This window comes from Salvelinus namaycush, chromosome 1, assembly GCF_016432855.1.
Source record: "Salvelinus namaycush isolate Seneca chromosome 1, SaNama_1.0, whole genome shotgun sequence".
NCBI classification, from domain to species: Eukaryota; Metazoa; Chordata; class Actinopteri; order Salmoniformes; family Salmonidae; genus Salvelinus; species Salvelinus namaycush.
Genome location: NC_052307.1, coordinates 25857177 through 25883229, shown reverse-complemented (window position 1 = coordinate 25883229; position 26053 = coordinate 25857177). Strand labels below are relative to the sequence as shown.

The window sequence follows — 26053 nt, the reverse complement described above, 5'->3', positions numbered from 1 at the left end:
CAGCCCACTGACAATAACAGATTGAACATGATACACAATCTCTATAAATGAATAGGCTATGTGTTTTTTAAAATGTTTAATGTAGTTTGTTTTATTATTTGTGAAGTAGCCTAATATCTGGTATTTGACAGGCTAACAGCTTTCAGGCCCAACCATTCATAATCATTCCCTCCAGTCTCAGACTAGTCACAGACGTGGGCTATAATTAGAAGGTATAACCTCTAGTTGGCTACACTAGCCATAGCTTGTATATAAATGCTACTAGCCTATATATTTCGGTGTTTGGATGTTTTGAGGTCTGGATTAGGCGTCTGTGGTTTTTCATAGTAAAAGGTAGGCTTATTTGTAAAATATAAATAGCGGTATAAAAAAAACTGAGCGCCGTGGGCGGAGCTCCGAAGTTCATGACACAACATTGACAACAAGATCTGGTCGCGCGGGGCAGGACGAACTGTTCTGGCGCAAGCAGCACATGCACTGTTCCAGGTTTAAATCGGTTAAGAACCTAGTCCAGTTACCATGAAGAGATATACAAATCCTTTCCTGCCTGCTCTGCCATTTCTTAGCAGACTTTGGAGATAACTCCTTCCCAAGGATATAGAATCAAGACGGCGAACGACACCAGCCATCAACAAAAAGCGGGCAAGAGAAGAGCAGAAATAAATGATCAGGATTAATTAATTATACGACCGACTTCTTAAGGGCAGGTTATAGCGACCTATACAATACACCACCATAATCATTAAACTGTTTGTAGCTAACACACGTACAACATTTGACCATCGCGTGTACAAGAGTTCTTCCTGCAGACTATTTCTGGAATTCGATCGTAATCATGGAAACGTACACTGACGTTCTACTTGTCACCGCAAATGTTGGGTCATTATTCGACAATGTAAGTATTAACACCATTTCACCTAACGATAACCTGTTTTAAGTCACTTTGAATGGTGAATCAAAATGTCCAAGTGGAACAGCGAGATTCCTATGTAAGCAGTTACTACACCTGCCAGAGAACACCAGAACCGTTACAAGACCAAATTCTACTACCTGTAACATTGTAGTTAACTACATTCGAATAGAGACCAGTTCAACTCCCACAGGCTGGCATCGGGCACGCGATCCAATATTTAATTTGATTATTATAGGCCCTATAATATATATATATATTTTTTACATTAAGCTACTTCTTTAGACTATTACATTTAATCATGACAACCATGATTTCTGTAGCCTAAATGCTTTCTTCTCAAACTTTGAAGTCAATTGTTTAATGTCATTGTGGCTTCTGACGACACATTGTTTTCACTTCGATGGGCCTATACAACTGAAAGTCCTCTGTCTATAGTTATACTCACCCCGTATTTATCGTGAGCTGTTGCGGCATGATTCTTGAGGCGCGTGCGTGTTCTCACATCATATTGACAGATTCGCGGAGAGAATCTACCTATCAAGCAACAACGGGTCCCAGTTCAAATCAAACAGGAAATTGATGGCGTGCAACAACGACACGTTTGAAGTTATTGCCGCGAAAGTGCAGTGCGCAACTTTTTATTATTCACTGAGCTCCCGCTCGGCTACTGCAGAAACAAGTGATTTGATATAATTTGTAGCCTAGGCAACATTGTTGGCAATTAGATGTGTATGCCTATATTGTTTCAATACTGTAGGCCTAACACCTGTTATTAGTTACTACGGGTTAACAACATATATCAATACAATGCTGGTACCACAGTAGGCCTTACTCTATAAGTATTTTACACATGATAACTGAAATAGGCAATGATCATGGTCAGCATGGAATTGTCCATATTTGGGTGTAATTTTAAATAGGCTAGTTTTGCTGCACAATAACAACTCACATTATGCACAGTAGCCTAAAGCAGGGTTTCCCAAACTCGGTCCTGGGGCTGGCCCGCTTGTTTACATGGTCGGACAGCATTCTTGTGTAGATTAAATTACAGCAGAGCCAGCACAAGATATGGCTTGGAAAATGTACCTCAATCCATGGGATCAGAAATGCGTTGTACTCAGAACTGTCTTATTATTCCAATTGAAGATTAAACAACTGGTAGTTTTTCCAGAAAACTGGCCTTTTGGTCCTCATGCTAGGTAGCAGAAGCCACAGCAGGCATTTTGGAATGTGTTTGTCATCCCTGGATTGAGATACGTTTTCCGAGCTACATCTCACGCCGGCTCCATGGTGTGTTAATCTACACAGGAATGCTTGTTGGATCTGCTGGCTACCTAAAGCAATTACTTCATGGCCCTAGACAACATTGTGCATTTACTTATTTCATTTCATTCCGAGGAAGTCCCTGTCAATGGCTGTGAGGCTGAAACGTTTACACAAAATACAAGTCAGCTTGTTTTCTTTGAACTAATTGTCATTTTCCATTAAATCTGGTAAAATATTTGAAGAGGCAAGTATTGTGAGTTGAGATCATGGAGACAGTTGCCTTGATATAGTAATTTGTATATGTGGTAATAACAGGACGGAATCAATAACATATGAGTAGACCTACTTTAAGTGGTTGTGATGTGATGAGAAATGCAAACACCAGTGCATTAGTTTTGTGTTGTGGTCTCTGGGAAATCGGGGCTTGGCTGTCATTGTGACTGAGGGGGAGGGGGGTTACACTAATGGAAATTTGGCTCAGGACCATGTTTCCGGTTGCCCTATCTGGCCCAGTTGAAAACAAGTCAGATCCCATTGTGGGTTCAAGAGATCTGTAAACAGATGATTATCTTCCCAGGGGTTTCTTCATGCTTTTCTTCTTATATGGCCGCCTAATACGTTTAAACAAACCCTTCCAAACATGGAGAAAAGGTTATGCCTCACATTTTAGGGCCTTTAGTCTCACCAGAGACTAGTAATCTTGTAGGCATATTTACACAAGAAAGATGGAAATCCAGGTTTTCTGTTATAGGGCTATGCTTCTAGATAAAATCAAATCAAATTGTATTAGTCAGATGTTATTGTGGGTGTAGCGAAATGCTTGTGCTTCTAGTTCTGACAGTGCAGCAATATCTAACAAGTAATATCTAACAACTTCACAACATGTACCCAATACACACAAATCTAAGTAAGGAATTGAATATATAAATATATAGACCAGCAATGTCAGAGCGACATAGACCAATATACAGTAGAATAGTATAGAATACATTATATACAGTTTAAGTCTGAAGTTTACATACACTTAGGTTGGAGTCATTAAAACTCGTTTTTCAACCACTCCACAAATTTCTTGTTAACAAACTATAGTTTTGGCAAGTCGGTTACGACATCTACTTTGTGCATGACACAAGTCATTTTTCCAACAATTGTTTACAGACAGATTATTTCACCTATAATTCACTGTATCACAATTCCAGTGGGTCAGAAGTTTACATACACCAAGTTGACTGTGCCTTTAAACAGCTTGGAAAACTCCAGAAATGTCATGGCTTTTTAAGCTTCTGATAGGCTAACTGACATCATTTGAGTCAATTGGAGGTGTACCTGTGGATGTATTTCAAGGCCTACCTTCAAACTCAGTGCCTCTTTGCTTGACATCATGGGAAAAATCTAAAGAAATCAGCCAAGACCTCAGAAAAAAAATTGTAGGCCTCCACAAGTCTGGTTCATCCTTGGGAGCAATTTCCAAATGCCTGAATGTACCACATTCATCTGTACAAACAATAGTACAAAAGGATAAACACCATGAGACCACGCAGCCGCCATACCGCTCAGGAAGGAGACGCGTTGTGTCTCCTAGAGATGAACGTGCTTTGGTGCGAAAAGTGCAAATCAATGCCAGATCAACACCAAAGGACCTTGTGAAGATGCTGGAGGAAACGGGTACAAACGTATCTATATCCACAGTAAAAGGAGTCCAATATCGACATAACCTGAAAGGCCGCTCAGCAAGGAAGAAGCCACTGCTCCAAAACCGCCATAAAAAAGCCAGACTACGGTTTGCAACTGCACGTGAGGACAAAGATCGTACTTTTTGGAGAAATGTCCTCTGGTCTGATGAAACAAAAATAGACCTGTTTGGCCATAATGACCATTGTTATGTTTGGAGGAAAAAGGGGGAGGCTTGCAAGCCGAAGAACACCATCCCAACTGTGAAGCACGGGGGTGGCAGCATCATGTTATGGGGGTGCTTGGCTGCAGGAGGGACTGGTGCACTTCACAAAATAGATGGCATCATGAGGCAGGAAAATGATGTGGATATATTGAAGCAACATCTCAAGACGTCAGTCAGGAAGTTAAAGCTTGGTCGCAAATGGGTCTTCCAAATGGACAATGACCCCAAGCATACTTCCAAAGTTGAGGCAAAATGGCTTGAGGGGGCCTACAAACCTGACTCAGTTACATCAGCTCTGTCAGGAGGAAGGGGCCAAAATTCACCCAACTTATTGTGGGAATCTTGTGGAAGGCTACCCAAAACGTTTGACCCAAGTTAAACAATTTAAAGGCAATGCTACCAAATGCTAATTGAGTGTAAGTAAACTTCTGACCCACTGGGAATGTGATGAAATAAATAAATGCTGAAATATATCATTCTCTCTACTATTATTCTGACATTTGACATTCTTAAAATAAAGTGGTGATCCTAACTGACCTAAGACAGGGAATTTCTACTTGGATTAAATATCAGGAATTGTGAAAAACGGAGTTTAAATGTATTTTGCTAAGGTGTATGTAAACTTCCGACTTCAACTGTACATATGTGATGAGTAATGCAAGATATGTAAACATTATTAAAGTGACTAGTGTTCCATTTATTAAAGTGGCCAATGATTTCAAGTCTGTGCATATAGGCTGCAGCCTCTGTGCCAGTGATGGCTATTTAACAGTCTGATGGCCTTGAGATAGAAGCTGTTTTTCAGTCTCTCTGTCCCAGCTTTGATGCACCTGTACTGACCTCGCCTTCTGGATGATAGCGGGGTGAACAGGCAGTGGCTCGAGTGGTTGTTGTCCCTGATTATCTTTTTGGCCTTCCTGTGACATCGGGTGTTGTAGGAGTCCTGGAAGGCAGGTAGTTTGCCCCTGGTGATGCGTTGTGCAGACCGCACCACCTTCTGGAGAGCCCTGCGGTAGTGGGCAGTGCAGATGCGTACAATGCGGTGATACAGCCCAACAGAATGCTCTCAATTGTGTATCTGTAAAAGTTTGTGAGGGTTTTAGATGACAAGACAAATTTTTTCAGCCTCCTGAGGTTGAGAAGGCGCTGTTGCACCTTCTTCACCACACTGTCTGTGTGGGTGGACCATTTCAGTTTGTCAGTGATATGTACGCCAAGGAACTTTCCACCTACTCCACTGCTGTCTTGTCGATGTGGATGGGGGGTGCTCCCTCTGCTATTTACTGAAGTCCACAATCTTCTCCTTTGTTTTGTTGATGTTGAGTGAGCAGTTATTTTTCTGGCACCACACTCCCAGAGCCCTCACCTCCTCCCTGTAGGATATCTCGTCGTTGTTGGTAATCAAGCCTACTACTGTTGTGTCGTCTGCAAACTTGATGATTGAGTTGGAGGTGTCCTTGGCCACGCAGTCATGGGTGAACAGGGAGTACAGGAGGGGTCTGAGTATGCACCCTTGTGGGGCCCCAGTGTTGAGGATCAGCGAAATTGAGGTGTTGTTTCCTACCTTTACCACCTGGGGGATGGCCCGTCAGGAAGTCCAGAACCCAATTGCACAGGGCGGGGTTCAGACCCAGGGCCTCCAGCTTAATGATGAGCTTGGAGGGTACTATGGTGTTGAATGCTGACGTCACAAAAAGGTCACCAGGACATTAAATTAAAGGAACTTTACTTGTCAAGGAGAGAACAGTGCAAATCACCTCTAGGTTTAGAATTGTTAGGCATACTTTTCTTTAGAGGTTATGATGGAACAGAGAGTGATGGTGCTACAGGACATGTACAGTGCATTTGGAAAGTACTCAGACCCCTTGACTTGTAACATAACAAAATGTGGAAAAAGTCAAGGGGTCTGAATACTTTCCGAATGCACTGTATGAAATGGTTCAGTCTCAGTTCCAGACTTCTGCTATTAAACATGCCCACATTACCTCTGGCAACAAACATCACCTGTGGTGCAGTATAAAGTTAAGGTCAAAACTGTTCCAGACTTTGGTTTTTCCATTTATTTTTTGAGGTTGGACTTTGGCACGTACTGTAGATGCCACCGATTGTTGTCACCTCTTTAGTATGTATGTGTTATACCTGTGCCATGTCGTTAGTGGGAAGGTGTTTCACCTGTGCTGGACCAGGTGCTATTTAAGAGTGGCTGGCCGGTGCTCCAGTTGTCTTGAGAGATGTGGAGGGTCAACACCTTTAGTTGGCGCTCCCTATTTGAGTTCTAGAAAAACATTAATTTTGCAGAAATGTTCCACATTTTTGGTTTGCTTCCTGTCTTTAAGTTTGGTATGGGTTCATCTTTTTGTCTGCCTCTTCTTGGGCAAATTTAATGGGCGCTCATGGTGGGTGTCTTTTAGGTTCCAGTTGTTGTGGCTAGTCAACTTTCAGTGGACACCACCATGAGTGTCTTTCAGAACCCTGCCTAAAACCCCTGCTCTTTTGTTTTGGTTGTTGTTCAGTTACTTTTTGTTAGTTCACACTTTATGTTTGAGCGACATTTTTGGTTTTCTTGCTTGGGAACATAACAATAGCAATGGAAATAATATAATTACCATTAATAGTCATCAATGTTAGATCGACATATTTATCTTGGTGTTCTCTACCTTTTAAAGAGCATTGTGTAAATTAATTTGGGTTGCCATGGTGTTTGGATCAGCATAAGGAAACAGCAGGTTGCCAAGTTTCACTTTCTTTGGCAAACACTTTCTCTTACTTGGAAAGCACTTCAGATGGACTTACAAGGGTAGGCTGGAGTTACCCAAAGCAACTTTCACGCAACTTTGTCTGCTTGCACCCTGAGAAACTGAAAGGAATGGACACAAGGCACTGTAATGAAATGTTTCAGACACCAAGCCCTTCAATAAAAACCTTTGCAAATAAAATGGCATCTCAGCATCTGTTTTAGGCCTAATCATGCTTTTTTTATGGATAAGATTCATTGGGAAAAGACAGTACAGGACACATGCAGTTGGGTTTCTTCAGTCAGACACCTGTATTATGGATGAGCTGCTCTCCCGTCAGGTCATGGTGCCTGGGCAGCCGGGCATGGTGGGCAGCAGCAGTCATTTGGCCATGCAAATGCACTATGCAAAGCCACTGCTGTGCTGCTACAGCTCTGGCAGATTGGCCTGCATCCGGCTGGCCCTGGAGAATACAGCACAGTCTGTATTCTGGCCTGGCACTGGGGGAAACACAAACACACACTGTACTCTGGATACTTAGTAGCTCACAGAGGTTCCCTGGAAATATTTTGTTGAAGAACAGGCATTAAACAAAATGGAAGGATACATGTTAATTCAATCTCACATTGTTACACTGTATACATCAACAGGCAGGCTTGCTAATAATGTTACAGATTAGAGTCTGATTCTTTATGCCACTTATGTAATAAACATATTACAACCATTCCAGAGGGACATTTGTTTTTTAATTGCATAGGTTATATATATTTAACATATAATTGTACCTGTTGGTGTGTGGCTGTTTATCTGCATAAATCTTACTGTATGTCCCAACAAAACATTTGACAAGACTGTCGTGTTGTGCTTATCCACCTGCCTACCTCATGCATGTTTTATATCTTCCACTGTCAAGTGCTAATATATAATTAAACATGTCCTTTGGTCAGTGTATAGGAAAGGTGCCTGGCAGGGTTGATTGGTAAACCTGGGTTGACAAGATAGCACCCTAGGATCTCATTTAAACCATTCTGTTTATGCCCTTTGTTTTCAATATCTCAACTGTTCGGTTATTATTTTTGGTAGAATCCATGTGTGAATTTAAATGTTGTTGTTTTTTTCAACCCACAGGTGGGTGAGATTGAGAGTGACTGGCTTCGAGAATTATTTGGGGTGAGTTTGGGATCCCTCTCAGGTGTCCACTATGGATTCTCACATTTTTACTGTTGACATGCAAACACCTTAAGCCATCCTCTCATGTTGAGACTGAACCATGAGCCCTCCTGGATGGTGGACTTATAAATCGATTAGATACTGTCTCCATTCCCAAAGAGGTGAAGAAGACACTTTCCACTATTTAGCCAACACATTATGCATAGTCAAATTCCAAAGTTGTATGTCATCTTAAGAAAAAACATTTACTTACCAGAATTCAGTAGGATGCCCCACATTTGACCACCATTATGGCACATGATTGTGGTAGTTTAATGGCTTGCCTGATATCTATGTCTTGTCACAGACTGTCCAGAGTCACAAACCACGCTTCATCGCCCTGCACTTCCAGGAGGTTGGAGGCAAGGACTACATGGTCAATATGGGCCATGCGGAGAACTTCTTCTGGTAAGACATCACTGTGCCAAACTCTCTATGGGACACTTTCAAAAGTATCCACAAATGCTGCCCAGACTCCTTACAGTTTTATGACCAACAGATACAGTATAACTTCATGATTCATCTGGCAGGCAGTGGTAGAAGGGTTTTTAACTGTGGTCTGAATAATGTTATCATAACCTCAGGACATCAACTGCCATTATCTATATAAGAGAGTGTCCAAACACAAGTGTACAGTGTTAGAGACAGTTACTTCAGTGTATCAGACTTTGAGTTGTTCAGTTTATCCTCTTCTGGTCTTTAGGAACATTGAGTCCAGTGAGGAGATGAGGGACTTTGACAGGGTCTGCATCTATGTGGACAACCACTTTAAGAACGTGGACAGCTTCACGGTGAGTACTACAGGACTGCACTGATCAACTGACAGAAGTTGAATTGAAAGACTTTATAACCACCATGTCTGGTTCCTCTAGCTCAGTTAATAACATCGATATAGTGGAGCTTGATGTACAGGAGGCTGAGGTAAAGCAATAACATGTTGTGAAAGCCCTTACGAGGGTTACCATTTGTGTCTTTGCCTTTAGAAGACCTAGTATCTCCTACAGCAGGGATTACCAAACTTTTTTGCATAGGCAACCCCATTTGTGATAGCAAATTCATCAGGGACCTCCTCATAATATCAGAACACAATTCCTACTTTAGAGTGCGATTAAAAATATAATTTCTTGCAGTTTTACTATGACTTCCGCAGTGCATGGTTGGACTAATCAAGTCTCGGGCCTTAGGAAATATTAAAGCTCCCGCACTTGGCATCAGAGAGAACATTTATTAGTGTACTAATATTTTGAGATCTGGCCGTGGACCCTGCAGTACCTCCGCAGACACCACTTTTTTTAGACAGCAATTCATCTCTGTGACCACAAGGTGGGGCCCTGCTCCACACTAGAGCTCCAATGAGGACCAGGGCTTCTCATCAATGCTATGTTGGGTATTTTTAGACTGAGAAACAGGGATTCTTTGGTAAATATAGCATAATAGAACATTACAAATACATGGTACTGTACATACACATGATACATTTACATGTTCTGCTTTCCAATGCAAAATGCTATGTTCAGGAGGACATCCATTCTGTACAAGTTATGGTCTAATGCTTTTTGGTTTAATTGAAATAATATGACATTTAAGTATACCCAATACAATGTGTTTAACATGACCATAGGGTGAGGATTTAAATGATTGTTTCATCACAAAGACAGGGTAGCAAACAATTTGGCCTGAAAAAGTGCATGTATCCATGTTGTGACACGCTTTCCTCAAGAGTACAGTACAAAGGAGGACCAAACTCCTACAACATGAATGAAGTGCATGGTGGACCCTAACCCACTGGACAGTTCATATTTATCATTGACTTAGGAGATCATAGTATATTTAACCGTTGGAACTAGGGTGATATTAGTTTGACCTCAGTGTGAATGTCACAAGGCAAGACTTTAGGTTACGTGCTGAGTTTGTTTCACCTGTGAAAGGACACTGTTGTATCCTCCCATATAGTTAATTACAACATGACAATGTGTGGGGGGTATCTCAAAGAGAGTATAATGTACAGTACACTCTGAAAGTTATAAAGTGTGAGTACGGACAGAGGTGATGTGTTTAAAGGCTGGTTTATACACTTGCTCTTGGCTCTCCGCTAGTCTTATATCCTCATCTATCCTCTGGCCCCCCAACTCTCTCTTTATGTGACTACAATATATACGGCTGTGTGTCTGTGCAGCGCTAAACTATCATTATAGAGTTGTCAGGAGGCTGTCTGGGTACTGGACAGTGTCTCAATCTCCACACTTGTCCAGACCAGCTCCATCTTCAGCCTCCCCTCTAATGGCCTCTGTACCTGGAATAAAGACTGTTTCCAGTGTTGCTTGTTCTGAGCCACCTTGGTTCTAAATGAGCCATGTCATATCAGAGCCTGGTTTATAAATGGGCTGGTCAACACAACACACAGGCCTAGTTGTTGCTTAAATCCAATCTTGGGAGGGTCCATCCCCATCATGTGCAGAGTGGCACAGGATTAAACCCATCCAAGCTAGACCCCAACACTGGAGCCATGACAGTGGGGTCAATGGATCTGTCTACACTCTGAGGTGTGTGAAGTGGAGGGGAAAGTCAATGTCCAGGTGTGGGGAGACAGGCCAAAGTCAATAAATGTAACTCTAGATTAAAACTATTGATCCCAGCCCATTTGTAAACAATAAATAAGGGCTGAGGGGAGTGGCGGACATCTGGGACTATGTTTCCCCTGTGCTTGGTTGTCTGTGCCCCCCCCCCCCCCACCTGCCCTAAGAGAGCTGCAGCCCCCAATGCCACATTCTCATTTCGCCTGTGCCACCAGCATTGATTTTCAATTTGTTTCCCTCGGCTGTGGATCAGCAGCTCCCTGGCCAGAAGAGGAGGGGGGTCTCTATGTTCAGAGGGGCTGTGAGGAGGGGGGCAGGCATGCATGCATTCCCTGTATAAATGGTGTTTTGATAAAAAATCACTTGTAAGTCAATCGTTTTTTATTCAACTGTGCACAAACCTGATTGATGAAGATGGGTCCTTGGCAGAGTATGTGGAGGAGAACCTTTCTGTATGTGTTTTAAAAAACAAAAGGCACAGCAGACTTCCACGGTCTTAAAATTGTTTTACAGTTTTAAGGATATCCCCGCAAAATGTAATTGCTATTGATAACGTCACTATATAGACATTAGACAATGTTTATTAGTTGGTAAACACTCAAACCAGCCTACCATGTTTTCTTTCAAACTAATGCATTCGATTTGATTTAATAACTGCTATAACTCAGGTTAGCGATTCAGCTGAAGTCAGCCGATGTCAGATTTAACTTGCAAAACCGTCACTTTAGTCCGAACCTCCTCTTCCTCCTCTAACCCCCGTCCCCTCCTTCCCCAACTTGGACAGGTCCGTCCCTAATCGCTGGTCACCCTGACTGGTTGTAATAGGGACAGCTCCGTCCCATTAAATGAGGATCGCTCTGGCAGTGAAGATGAATGGTCTCTTCAGGGAGCGATCTCTCATGCCGGGTGGGGGAATAGAGCGGCCCGTCACGCCTAGGGTTGCACGTTTTGGGGAATATTCAGAGGTGGAAACTTTCTGTGGGAATATATGGGAAATATATGCAAATTCATATTAATACCATTTAAATATAGATGTTTTTTTGCATTGGATATATTTACCATATCATATGGAGACAGAAACATAAACCTTTTACCTTGTCATAAGTAGACATAATTGCAAATTATTAAATCCTTCCAATATAAATAAAACAAAACAATTTAGTTACGAATTGGACTTTAATTAAATTAGTTGACTATTCACATAGGAGGATTTCACTGAACAACAAAAAAAGGGAATATTGAATGATCTCCAATGATCCATCACATCTCCCAAAAATGTTTTCAAAATATATCTGTAAAAGGATCGTCTAGAGACTAAAGCTTTGGTTGTCTTCCTCTCAGGCTTCCATGTCTTCTCCCTGGACCTCCTCAATGTCCACCTCTTGAACATCAGACTCTGAGGCCTCATCTTCACTGTCACTTTCCAACCTTGTTGAGGATGGCTCGTTGTCAGGCTCAAAAAGCCTCAAATTTGCCCGGATGGCCACGAATTTTTCAAGCCTTGCATTGGTCAGCCTGTTGCGTGCTTTGTTGTGTGTGTTCCCCATCAAGGACCAGTTGCGCTCTGTGTCGGCTGATGTTGGTTGGATTTGGAGGATGATGGAGGCAACAGGGGAAAGAGTCTTAGATCCACAAAGTCCCTTCCACCAGGTGGCTGATGAGATATGTTGGCACGACTGCCATATTGCATCTCCATCCCAAAGCCCTTGCTTGGAAGTGTACTTTGCCAGACTGCCAAGAACCTTGCCCTCATCCAGGCCAAGGTGGCGAGACACGGTAGTGATGACACCATAGGCCTTGTTGATCTCTGCACCAGACGGAATGCTCTTGCTAGCATACTTGGGGTCCAACATGTACGCTGCGGCGTGTATGGGCTTCAGGCAGAAGTCTTCACGCTTTTTGATGTTTCAGAACTGCAGTTCTCTGCTTGGAGTAACAGTGAAGTGGGCAGGGCAGTATGGATTTCTTCTCTTACATCTGCAAGCAGAGTCTGAACATCAGACAGGATGGCATTGTCTCCCTCAATCCGTGCAATGTGTACTGCTATAGGTTTCAGGAGTTTCAGGTTGCTTACCACCCTCTCCCAAAATACATCATCCAGGAGGATCCTCTTGATGAGGCTGTCCATATCGGCAGACTGTGATATGGCCACTTCTTGGAGATACTCCTTCCCCTCCAGGAGACTGTCAAACATGATGACAACACCACCCCAACGGGTGTTGCTGGGCAGCTTCAATGTGGTGCTCTTATTCTTCTCACTTTGCTTGGTGAGGTAGATTGCTGCTATAACTTGATGACCCTTTGCATACCTAACCATTTCCTTGGCTCTCTTGTAGAGTGTATCCATTGTTTTCAGTGCTATGATGTCCTTGAGAAGCAGATTCAATGCATGAGCAGCACAGCCAATGGGTGTGATGTGAGGGTAGGACTCCTCCACTTTAGACCAAGCAGCCTTCATGTTCGCAGCTGTCAGGACCCGGTTACGAACTCGGGTCTCCGGTGTGAGAAACAGTCACTTAGCAAACTGAGCCACTAATAGTCGGCAGAACCCAGAAGATGAGGCAGACACAGCAGTACTTGAGACGGTGTTTTAATAAAGTAAAAAGGAAAGTACTTCAGGCAAAAATATAAATCCACAACGTCAAAAGTAATTCCAAGAGTAAAAAGGTAATCCTCCAAGACAAAAGGTAAATCCACAAGGTGGTAGTTACCGCAGGGAAAAAACCTCAAAAGAATAATCAAAAATAAATAAACAAGAACAAAAACAGAGTACCTCAAGAGAATCCAGAATAACAAATGTTCACAGCATCGCTGGGGCTGGGTGCTAACATACAAACACAGAGCAAAGAACTGAGGAAAACTAAGGGTTTAAATACATTCAAGGGAAACGAGGCACAGGTGCAAATAATAACTGGAAACTAGGGAAAACAAAAGGGTCAAAAAAGCACAATGGGGGCATCTAGTGGCCAAAACCGGAACAATCCTGGCCAAATCCTGACAGCAGCATTGTCTGTCACCAGTGCAAATACTTTCTGTGGTTCAAGGTCATTGATGACTGCCTTCAGCTCATCTGCAATGTAGAGACCGGTGTGTCTGTTGTCCCTTGTGTCTGTGCTCTTGTAGAATACTGGTTGAGGGGTGCAGATGATTTAGTTAATTATTCCTTGCCCACGAACAATTGACCACCAATCAGAGATGATTGCAATCTCTATGGTTTGCTTGACCTTCACTTGAACTTTGTTGAACTCTGCATCCAGCAAATTAGTAGATAAAGCATGTCTGGTTGGAAGGGGTGTATGCTGGGCAAAGAACATTCAGAAATCTCTTCCAATACACATTTCCTGTGAGCATCAGAGGTGAACCAGTTGCATACACAGCTCGAGCAAGACATTCATCAGCATTTCTCTGACTACCTTCCTCCATTGAGTAAAAAAACCTTCTGATTCCAGGAGGACCATGAGCTGTTGCTATCGATAAGGTGTCTCATTCATCATTTTCACCTCGAATACAAGTAGAGGGACTTTTGTCAGAGGTTGCTTGTTGTGAGAGCTGAGGGAACTTTATGCACTTGGCCAGATAATTCTGCATCTTTGTTGCATTCTTCACATATGATTTGGCACAGTATTTGCAAATGTACACAGCTTTTCCTTCTACATTAGCTGCAGTGAAATGTCTCCACACATCAGATAGTGCCGTGGCATTTTCCTGTAAAGATTAGGGGGGAAAATTGTAAAAAAAACTCCAAGTACAATTCCATGTACAGCTATATAGTTAAGCAGCTAGATTAAACAACTCCTTTGTAATATAAGTGTTTTAAAATGAAACATGTATGGCAACAGTTGAACTAACACTCCTCAGTTAGCAGGCTCAAGCAAGCTAAAATACACATGGTAGCAAAAACTAACTAGCAGAAATTGTTAACAAGTTAGAAATGATTTAAACACACTTTGCTGTAGGCTACTATTTACCAGTTAACAAAAAATCATGTATGTCATATAAATATATTCACCCCACCCAATATTGTAATCAAAACTTAACAGAAAGCATGTAGTCCTTGGCTAGTAGTGTGCAAGATCTTGAGAATCATCTGCACATGTGATGGAAGAATGCACTGTGCATGCAGAGGGTTGCAATCCCATTGAATTGGGGATAGTTTAACCAAAATATGCCACAAGACCTAGAATTGCCTTATGTGTATCCCACAAAATGTTTTACTGTTATAAGCTAACTTTTTTGTTGAATTTAAGCAAAATTCCCCAAATTCCAGGGCTTAACTTCCCATGGAAAATTTCTGTGAAAAATTCTGGAAATTGACCGGAAAGTTTCCGACCCTTTGCAACCCTAATCACGCCCGAGACCCTCTGGGTGCCGCCAAATTTTTTCTTCGGCCCGCAGCCGGCACGGCAGCCCTACTGTTTAATACATTTTCAATTGTTTTAATTTTCTGTCTTTATTGATCTCAGAAGGCATGATTAATCAGAGCAGGCAGTTAGTACATTAAAAATGGTCACATCGGGATGATTGGGTGCTAAAGTGTGTGTGTGTGGTGTGTGCACATTTGATTGTGTACTGTGTACATGTTATTGCAGTAAAGCTATGTGTTTCTGTGGACAAGAGTGAGTTGAGCATAATATAATTGCTTGAAAGAGGGAAGGATTGAGAGACTGGGTGGCTGTGTGTGAAAGGAGACTAGAACTACTGAAGATGATAATGATGTAAATATTATGGAATCAGATCATGTTGCATGATACTCCTTGATGAATCAGAAATTAAGTTGTTTCTTTAAGTCATTATGACCGAAGGTTTCCAGTGAAGCCTACATGTGCTATATCGGACCAGTGTGCCCTAGCATGTCGCGTGAGCATGTTGAAGTTAATCAAGCTGTTTCGCAAGAAATGATGACGTTGATATTTTAAACTGAAACAAACTTTGAGGGAAGTCTGTGCAAGGTACAGTTGAAGTTGGAAGTTTACATACACTTAGGTTGGAGTCATTAAAAATCGTTTTTCAACCACTCCACAAATGTCTTGTTACAAACTATAGTTTTGGCAAGTCGGTTAGGACATCTACTTTGTGCATGACACAAGTCATTTTTCCAACAATTGTTTACAGACAGATTATTTCACTTATAATTCACTATATCACAATTCCAGTGGGTCAGAAGTTTACATACACCAAGTTGACTGTGCCTTTAAACAGCTTGGAAAATTCCAGAAAATAATGTCATGGCTTTAGAAGCTTCTGATAGTGGAGTGGTACCTGTGGATGTATTTCAAGGCCTACCTTCAAACTCAGTGCCTCTTTGCTTGACATCATGGGAAAATCAAAAGAAATCAGCCAAGAAAAATTGTAGATCTCCACAAGTCTGGTTCATCCTTGGGAGCAATTTCCAAATACCACGTTCATCTGTACAAACAATAGTACAAAAGGATAAACACCATGAGACCATGCAGTCGCCATACCGCTCAGGAAGGAGACGCGTTGTGTCTCCTAGAGATGACTTCAACTGTATTTCTGGAAGAATGCAATATTGGAACATGAGAGAGCTTGATAATGTCTCTAAACTTTATCATCACTGCAGCAAACTGACATTCTCAGCAATTGTTTAAAGGAGCTTGTATTGTATTCCTTGTCCTTACAGGCCCTGGGAAGCATGTACTTCATCCACAAGTCATTGAAAAACATCTACCAATATGATTTTAATGGTAAGAACATTACAATCATATCTATATCACGTCATTATTGACTTTGACTAATAATAATAAGATTAAGGACATTTTGTTATCGCTTTATGATTTAGCACTTCCATTCAGGCCCTGCACGTGGCGATAATTTCAGAACATCTGTATCAGTCCTGGTGTGCAAACTTGGCCCTTTGTAATGTATCATTATTATAATATAATTAGAGTTTGTCACAAAACAGTTTAGGAGGTAAGAGCAATTTGGTATGTCAGTCTGGAGATTCCCATCTGTGTATTTTGATAATAAGTCGGAACATCTTTTGAACACTGCAGTGTGATGGCCACCTCTTCTGGCTAAACATATCAGGGAATCTGAATTGAAAGTGAGATGTGTTATTTTCTTGCTGCATAGTCCAGTCACGTTAGGCATGACAAATATCTTCACAAAAGGCTTATGGAAAAGCCATAAAAATCCCAGGCCTGCCATGTTCTGTGTCGCCAGTCAGATTGGTGCACAGCGACCAAACACTGCCTAATGGCCTTATTATAGATCCTCTGGTCACGTATGCTGCTGTCATCAGCTTAACATCACTTTATTGATTGGTGTTTGCATGTTTTCTCACTCTTTTACCCTTCCCACCTCTCTCCCCCTCACAGTTAAGGATTTTAAAGCAGTGTCTGGACAAAACAAGTATGTAGGCTCCCTGGACGGGGTAACCACAATGGAGAAAGAAAAATTCCCGAAGAATTTCTGGCCCGATGTGAGTGTGTGTGTAGGGTGGGGGGGTAAAGTTCAGGGTGACCCAGGAGGTGTTGGAACAAATATGTGAGTGGGGGCTAAAGGGGGAGTCTATCTGACAGGGATATGAGACAAATTGTCTGGCATAATCAATAATTACCAGCATGGCCCTCCAATTAGTTAGCTAAATGGTGGTACAGTATTTGGTGAACATTTAACATACAAAATATTCATTTGTATAACTTTTTGTTTGTGATGTGTTTTGCAGTTCAAATGGTCTAGGAAGGGCTTCATGAGGACCCGGTGGATCATTCACAACCAGTACGTACTCTAGTCTAGTGGTTCCCAAACGGTGGGTCGGGTTGCCATTTTTTTGTGCGTAGAATTTATATATTTTTTACATAGATGTTCAGAATGGAAAAGCGCTTTCCGTGTAAACTTAGATGACTTAAACCAAATAGAAAGTATGTAGAAAAGATAAAGGACCTATATACAGTGCATTTGCAAAATATTCAGACCCCTTGACTTTTTCCACATTTTGTTACATTACAGCCTTATTCTGAAATGGATTAAATAAAATCATCCTCATCAGTCTACACACAATACCCAATAATGACAAAGAGAAAACAGGTTTTTAGAAATTTTAGCTAATTTATTACAAATAAAAAACAGAAATAACAAATGTACATAAGTATTCAGACTCTTGAGATGTTTCTACAACTTGATTGGAGTCCACCTGTGGTAAATTGAATTGATTGGACATGATTTGGAAAGGCACACCCCTGTCTATATAAGGTCCCACATTTTACAATGCATGTCAGAGCAAAAACCAAGCCAAGAGGTCGACGGAATTGTCAATAGAGACAGGATTGTGTCGAGACACAGATCTGGGGAAGGGTACCAAAAAATATCTCCAGCATTGAAGGTCCCCAAGAACACAGTGGCCTCCATCATTCTTAAATGGAAGAAGTTTAGAATCACCAAGACTCTTCCTATAGTTAGCTTCCTGGCCAAACGGAGCAATCGGGGGAGAAGGGTCAGGGAGTTCCTCTCTGGAGATGGGAGAACCTTACAGAAGGACAATGATCTCTGCAGCACTTCACCAATTAGGCGTTTGTGGTAGAATGGCCAGACGGAAGCCACTCCTCAATAAAAGGCATATGACAATCTGCTTGGAGTTTTCCAAAGGGCACCTAAAGACTCTCAGACCATGAGAAACAAGATTCTCTAGTCTGATGAATGCCAAGTGTCACGTCCGGAGGAAACCTGTGAAGCATGGTGCCTTTTTCAGCAGCAGGAACTGGGAGACTAGTCAGGATTGAGGGAAAGATGAACGGAGCAAAGTACAGAGAGATCCTTGATGAAATCCTGCTCCAGAGCGCTGAGGACCTCAGACTGGGGTGAAGGTTCACCTTCCAACAAGACAACGACCCTAAGTACACAGCCAAGACAACACAGGAGTGGCTTCAGGACAGGTCTCTGAATGTCCTTGAGTGGCCCATCCAGAGCCCGGACTTGAACCTGATCAAACATCTCCAGAGAGACCTGAAAATAGCTGTGCAGCGATGCTCCCTATCCAACCTGACAGAACTTGAGAGGATCTGCAGCGAAGAATTTGAGAAATTCCCCAAATACAGGTGTGCCAAGCTTGTAGCGTCATACTCAAGAAGACTCGAGGCTGCAATCGTTGCCAAATGTGCTTCAACGAAGTACTGAGTATAGGGTCTGAATACTTATTTAAATGTGATATTTCCGTTTTTTTAATGGGGTATTGTGTATTGTGTGTAAATGATGAGGGGAAACAACTATTTAATCAATTTTAGAATAAGGCTGTAACGTAACAAAATATGGAAAAAGTCAAGGGGTCTGAATACTTTCCGAATGCACTGTATTTCAAAATAATAGCCTAGAATCTTTGAGAACTTACAATCACCAAAAAAAAAACTAGACAATCAGGCCCCCATTGATTTTGTTTTAATGCTTAAGCATAAGAACACAGAATTAGCCATGGCAAAATGTGTAGAATTTCAGAAAAGTAGTTGTAAAACTGCAACATTTTCTCCTCAAACAAGATGATATTCTTTACTTATTTTTTTGTCTGTGTATGTTTTTTCACCGCTCAACCCTCATGGTGGGTCACGACTCAAAAGACACCTCAATTGATGGGTCACGAAGCAAAAAGTTTGGGAACCCCTGCTCTAGTCTACTGACCTACTGCTGTACTCTTCTCGACTCTACGTACTCTACTGTCACAGCTCATCAATAGATAGAGAGCCGGCTGTCATCCCGTTACTCAATGAATGCAGTGGTTAAAGCTGAAGCTCAGCAAACACCCTCTGTTTCCTCTGCACAATAGTTACTGCTTGCTCTCCTGTGTCACCAACACCAGTTCTTAGACAAAAGGAGTCTATGGGCAGAGTGCTACAAGGTCACCCTGTGAGTCAACATAGCCATCTGTTGGATGCACATTCATTGTTTTCAGGTGGCAGCAGCAGAAAAGGAGTGAATGCTCGGCACAGAAGAATAATGTGTTTGTTTGTGGACTAGCATTACCTCAAGTGCCCTCACTAATAACTAAACTCTTCATAACTGCCATCACTGAACAGCACACACACAGAGACGCTTCTAAATCGAATAGGAGAACAAATATCTTCACAATGCTTCCTTTTTTCATAGATATGTCTGACAATTCTCATTTTGTGTGTGTGTGCTCTCTGCAGGGGTCTGGACCTAGTCAACGTACACCTTTTCCATGATGCCTCCAACCTCATTGCCTGTAATGCCAGTCCCTCCATCTACTCAGCCAACCGCCAGAAGGCCCTCAGATATGTCATCAATAGGTTAGCCTGCCCATTCTCAGCTTTGAAGAACAACTCAAGTGCACCTACTTGAGAGAGATACTGTAAACCCACTTGGGAATCTAGATAAAAAAATAGTTGTCTGCAAGTTGGTTTGCAAGTGTATGTAGATCTGCGTTTATAATCATTTTAAAATAGAGGACTCAATTTATAGGCTAAAACATTTGACTCATACCGGTGTCATTTCCTTCCAGGATATCAGAGAGCAGCTATACTCCACTCCCCTTCTTCCTGTTTGGGGATTTCAACTTCCGCCTGGACACCCTTAGCCTGGTCCAGGTATTATATGACCCACTTCCTCAAGAATTTAATCAGAATCAGAAAATCAGGAAACCTTACTAATGGTCAGCTGACTGTTGACTTTTTTTAACCTAACTGTGTGTGGTGTGTTTGTGTGTGTTCTAGAACTTGTCCACTTCAGCAGAGGTGCAGACAGTGAAGAAGGACAGCAGTAACGAGGTAGAGAAAATAATCTGTGAGGAAAAGGACAATGACCACAAGGTGAGCCTCCCCATCCATCCACGTCTTCCATCCTACTGTCTCCTTGTTGTTATTCAGATTCAGATGTTTACTGTATCCCCAATTCCTTCATCTCAAGATTCTTCTCCATATTGAGACCAAGATGTTTGCCTACCTGCACCAGGCAGTGTTCAGAGAGGACAACGGCAGAGCGGTGAGAACATTTTCTACTGTACACATCAACAAATTTACACCCCACCCATATTAATATCATGGTCTACCGCTCACTGCCATGACAACAATCATAACTAAGCTAAGGACCCAGGGACTGAACACCTCCGTCTGCAATTGGATGCTGGACTTCCTGACGGGACGCCCCCAGGTAGTGAGGGTAGGCAACAACGCAGCCGCCATACTGACCCTCAACACAGGGGCCCCTCGGGTGCGTGCTTAGTCCCCTCCTGTAATCCCCGTTCACCCTCGACTGTGTGGCCGTGCACAACTCCAACACCATCATTAAGTTTACAGACAACACGACGGTGGTAGGCCTGACCACCAACGACAATGAGACAGCCTATAGGGAGGAGGTCAGAGACCTTGTCAAAGACTCCAGCCACCCAAGTTATAGACTGTTCTCTCTGCTACCGCATGGCAAGTGGATGCACCTTCTAGAACCAACAGGACCCTGAACAGCTTCTACCCCCAAGCCATAAGACTGCTAAATAGTTAGTTAAATAGTTAACCAAATATCTACCCGGACTATCTGCATTGACCCTTTTTTGCACTAACTTTTTTTGACTCATCGCATAGCTGCTACTACTGTTTACTGTCTGCCACTTTATTCCTATTTACTGTATATGCACATATCTACCTCAATTACCTCGTACCCCTGCACATCGACTCGCTACTTGTACCCTGTGTATATAGCCAAGTTATCATTACTCATTGTGTATCTATTATTATTTGTATTATTTCTCTATTTTCTTTCTCTCTGCATTTTTGGGAAGGGCCCGTAAGTAAGCATCTCACTGTTAGTCTACACCTGTTGTTTACGACGCAGGTGACGTGTAACATTTGATTTGATTACTGCCTTGGCTACCAGTTCTAAAACAGAAAACAACCACAGAAGATACTTCATTAAATTCATTAATTAAATTACATCCTACCACAGAGATAGTTATGAAATTGAATTTTCACATTATGCAGATGTTTATGGTTAGCAGATTACAAGTTTTGGGTCCTCCAGTAATTGTTAATCTTTCTATATCGCTCAGATTTTGAAATATGACAAGGAGATTGCAGCCTTTCAAGATGTCATTGCAGAGGAAGAAATCCTGTTTCCACCCAGGTAAGCCTCATCCCTGACAGCCCTGTCACTATTACTGTCATTATTACTACTACCTGAAGATGCCATGCTGTTTGTCTCTGTCAGTTACCCCTATAGTGAAGACTACACTAAACCCACCCAGTACATGAACACTCGCTGCCCCTCCTGGTGCGACCGTATCCTTATGTCTCACACTGCCCAAGACATCATCCACAGGGTGAGTAAGCTGGCAACGCTCTGCCATCCACACTTACTGACGAGTTGATTCATTTATTTATTTACCATGGAGGCACCTTCTATAGGCCTATTAAAAAAATGTTGTTTCATTTCAGAGGGATGAGGGAGAGAGCAGTGTGGTTTACAACATACTGGGCCCTAATGTCTGCATGGGCGACCACAAAGTAACCTTTATTTATACATACATACATACATACATACATACATACATACATACATACATACATACATACATACATACATACATACATACAAATGTAACATGTCTGGTCTTGAAAATGGCCCTTGATAAACAGGACTTAACCTATGAACCATTGTGTATTCCTCCTTTTTCCCCAGCCTGTTTTCTTGTCCTTTGCACTGAAGACAAATGGCCATTGACAAGGATCCCTCTGTGGTAAGAGTATATGTGCTAGTGAGTGTGTAGTGTATGTTCTGTAGGTTTACAGGATTATATCCAGGGGGTCTCTGAAATAGCGATCACAGGCCGTAATCTTGTCCAGCTCCCGGGCCTTATTCTCCAGAGAGCCATAGACCAGGCTGGCCCAGTGGAGTGCTGTTGGGATATGAACTAAGATGAAGTGCTTCTGTGGACAAACTGTCTCCTTTGTCCATAATGTAGCTGGGCCATCTATGTCTATAGAATCCTCTCCACTGTCGCTGTGTGTGGCTACACTAAGCCCAATGTGGGCCCTCTTTTCATTCATTACCAGACAGATCGCCGTCCAGAGAGACATTCATTGTGCAGGGCAGTGTATTGGCATTTTTACGGCTGTGATTTTGTTTTGCTGCCATTTCTATGACTTTTTCATATGATGGTTTTCTCCTTAAAGAGGATTCCTCTTCAGAAGGTTCTAACAGTAATAAAAGCCATGTATCGGAAGGACTTATTGGAAGGGCTTTTCAATGAGAGGGACAGCATACCAAAGCAAATAATATGTGATTCTCTGGTCTGCCATGGCTATCCTGGTTCCGTCTATGAATCCAGCAGGTTTTCACCAAATTTTGACTTTTATCTTATTTCGTTTTTTAGGAACTCCTTTAGCAATCCTATATCATTAATTGACACATTGAAAGAATTTATAGATGATTTCTAGATGTTACTGAATGTTTTCCTTGTGGATGGTAAAGAGTTAACTTTTCTCCCATTATGTAAGCCAGTGTCTATCCAACATTGGTCATCACCATCACACACTCCCACTCCGCTATCCGTACCAGAGGATAAACAGAGCAGCTCCTACCCAGTCACGGCACCCAGCCTCTCCCTGAAGTGCATGCAGTCAGTTTCCACCCAACCAAGTCTCTCACATTCTATTCTCCTCTCACTTCAAGTTATTGATTGCCATGACTTGGGTGACATCATCACAGATTTGATCATCAGCATTATGGATTTTTTTGACAGACAATTTGCTCTGTCCTGTGCTTGGCCATACGTCTTGCCATCCAGACCCCAAAACGTACACCGAGACAGGGTATTTTCTGGGAGTCCTCTCTTCAGTGATGGATCGTTGGAATAGGATTGCTGGATGGAATAGGACCAACGTAAAGACAATAGACTATGTGACTGTGGGACTGCTGATGTTTAGGCCATGGTCTTGTCAGGGAGGGACCAGCTCTCTCCCAATGGGAGGAATGAGACATGTGAGGACACACACACACACACACACACACACACACACACACACACACACACACACACACACACACACACACACACACACACACACACACACACACACACACACACACACTGGCACTCTGCCAAGTAAATGCCCTGACTTCAGCTGGTCAAACGGTTTTAAAGTGTCAAGGGTTTATAATTAAGTATTGACCTTCATTCCTTCTGACATTCCTGAATGGAAGATGGATGCATGCTTTTCATTTGTATGTTAGTAGTCTTTTATTTTACTTATTTATTTTCTTACTGTTTTAACTGTTTACTATCAATATAAGCATGCTAAAAGCAAACATTCACAAACACAATAAACAAAAGCTGCTACAGTATTTCAATGCACCGTCAGCATGTTTGTCAGAATAGAGCAGTAGCGTAATACACATTTCTCTGTGCATTCTTATATTGTGCAGTCTTTTGTTGAAAGCATACATTTTACCAGTACGTACATACTATCCCAGCTCATCCTTGGAACAGTGAACTCCAACAAAACGCTCCATTTGCCCCCTAATGCCACGCTGAGGTCATTTTTCCTAACCTACAATTTCAATGGTGTTGTAATAACTCAGCTTAAATCAATAAAATGATGTAAAAGACCAGTGGGGCAGATTCAGGCTGGGAGCCCATAAGGTCAGAATGAAATGTGGAAATGCGCCTTCTTTTCCCATCAGACCTCAGCCTTGGATTCCCTCAGACTCGAAAGTATAACATCTACATGCTGCTGAATACTGATGATCACAGCTCTGCCTGCCTGCTACCACACTCTGCTGGGTATACTCTCTGGTGGCTTGTACGTTGACATATTATGGGGTGGGCCTATGTAATGTACAAACATATGCTTCAACTGTAAGGTTAGTCTACTCTATCGGACATCAGAGCAGACATGGGTGGCTAAATACTGTTCCACATTCAGACAATATCAGCACAAAAAGACACCAAGCTTGCTAGATTAGTCACTGATAGGAGTTGATTTTGCTGCTCCCTTATAAGGACATCACGATTATGTAGTCTATTTTCATTTCTGATGCGTATTGCCGGTGGTACAGTAGGTAGCTACGTTCTTGTTACCACGAAGTGGTTTATTCCACAAACTATGACTGGGTCCTTTAAAGTAGCTCCTAAGAGATTCATAAATATGTTTTCATTTGTTTTTAGAGAATTGAAGAGTGTACTAATAGAGATTTCTCTTGTTCAGGGGAGCTGACACAATGTTATTCTGTTTTTAATAATGCATCCATTGTTTTACAAGGCAGCATCTTCTGGACTGTTTCAGTTACTGTGATCAGTTTGACTGTTTTACTAAACAATAACTTGTTTACCATCCCACTCTTTAATTTGAATGTGGATGTGTCTGGAATGGATGTTTGATACCACAGTCACACATACGCACACACATGCACACCCACGCACACGTTCACACACGCAAAGTTTAAACAATTTGAAGCTTGACACCTATGTATTATTTTGGTTTCCGTTATTTTATTGAGTATATCTCTCTTTCTATGTTTTATTTTTATTTGTGCTGTAGCAACCTCTTCAGATCTTTGTTCATTGTCCATGTTCTGTTTTGTATGAAATGGATGGATAGTTTGCATCATTTTGCTTTAATAAGAACTATTTCAAAGACTTCAAAAAATATAATCATGGATTTCTTTATAGTTAATAGTTGTATCAGTGATATTCAGAATGCACTTAAATGATCAATGCCTATTAATGAAGTTATTCAAATGTTGTACTCTTATTTTGAGGTAGAAAATGCATCATTTGTAATCGATCTTCCTCTGTAGTATGTGTTGATTGACTGACACTCAATCTGCTGTGAAGTAATTATAGACTGATATGACAAGGATTCATTAGTTCAAATGTATAGATAGATTATCCTTGTAATCTGTACCCTGTCAAATGTCCTTAATTAGTTTACTATCAATAATGTATGGGTCTGCGTGGAAAGTGCAAGTCCCACTCAATAATATACTTATACTAGTTGATTTATGGTATTGTCAACATATTGTAATGCCCTCCAGGGATTGCTCTTGGTTTAGAGTTCAACATGAGGCCAGTAGTATTGTTAGATGGAGTGGACTAATGTCGTTTGTCAAATTCTCTGGTCGAACACACAAAAAAAACACTACATTCTTGTAATGCTTCCAGTTTTGTAAATAAATGTTGACCACTGCAATTATATTACTGTATTATTCTCCCTTAATGAGATTCTACCCACTGGACACACTGGTTAAATCAACTTTGTTTCTACGTCATTTCAATGAAATTCTGCTAAACCAACATGTAATATACTTTGAATTGACTTCTGTGCCCAGTAGGTACCTTGTAAAACCAATGTCATTGTTATTGCTGCTAGCTTGATTCTTCTCAGTTGGCATTCTACTTGCACCTCTCGCAGGTTCATGCAAGTGTTTTTCTTTGGGTAGGTAACTATGATCGCTATTTGTCTTTCTCTTTCTGTACACCAGTAATGGCATGCCC

At 41.7% G+C, this 26053-nt stretch overlaps 1 protein-coding gene across 3 annotated transcripts; it reads left to right on the top strand.

The window, feature by feature from the left end:
* The first annotated feature begins 428 nt into the window (after positions 1-428).
* Positions 429-25753, top strand: LOC120020127 (inositol polyphosphate-5-phosphatase A-like). Of its 3 annotated transcripts, none has more exons than XM_038963713.1 (16): positions 429-895; positions 7940-7981; positions 8328-8428; positions 8724-8811; positions 16238-16301; positions 16935-17038; positions 17285-17337; positions 19737-19856; positions 20069-20153; positions 20280-20375; positions 20473-20547; positions 21608-21681; positions 21766-21877; positions 21993-22061; positions 22237-22294; positions 23059-25753. In XM_038963713.1, the coding sequence occupies exons 1-15, from the start codon at positions 836-838 to the stop codon at positions 22276-22278; spliced, it is 1185 nt and encodes a 394-aa protein (XP_038819641.1). In that variant the 5' UTR covers positions 429-835; the 3' UTR covers positions 22279-22294; positions 23059-25753. The 3 variants fall into 3 exon arrangements, with proteins under 3 accessions (XP_038819641.1, XP_038819726.1, XP_038819557.1); XM_038963798.1 differs by having other exon boundaries at positions 23055-25753; XM_038963629.1 differs by having other exon boundaries at positions 22237-25753.
* Positions 25754-26053: the final 300 nt, after the last annotated feature.

What these genes read in the sequence shown, in the direction of transcription:
- LOC120020127 (XM_038963713.1), top strand. Translation starts at nt 836, where the DNA reads ATGGAAACGTACACTGACGTTCTACTTGTCACCGCAAATGTTGGGTCA. An exon ending in TTGGGTCATTATTCGACAAT is followed by an intron (nt 896 to 7,939) that starts GTAAGTATTAAC and finishes TTCAACCCACAG; the next exon opens with GTGGGTGAGATTGAGAGTGA. An exon ending in ACACCCTTAGCCTGGTCCAG is followed by an intron (nt 20,154 to 20,279) that starts GTATTATATGAC and finishes TGTGTGTTCTAG; the next exon opens with AACTTGTCCACTTCAGCAGA.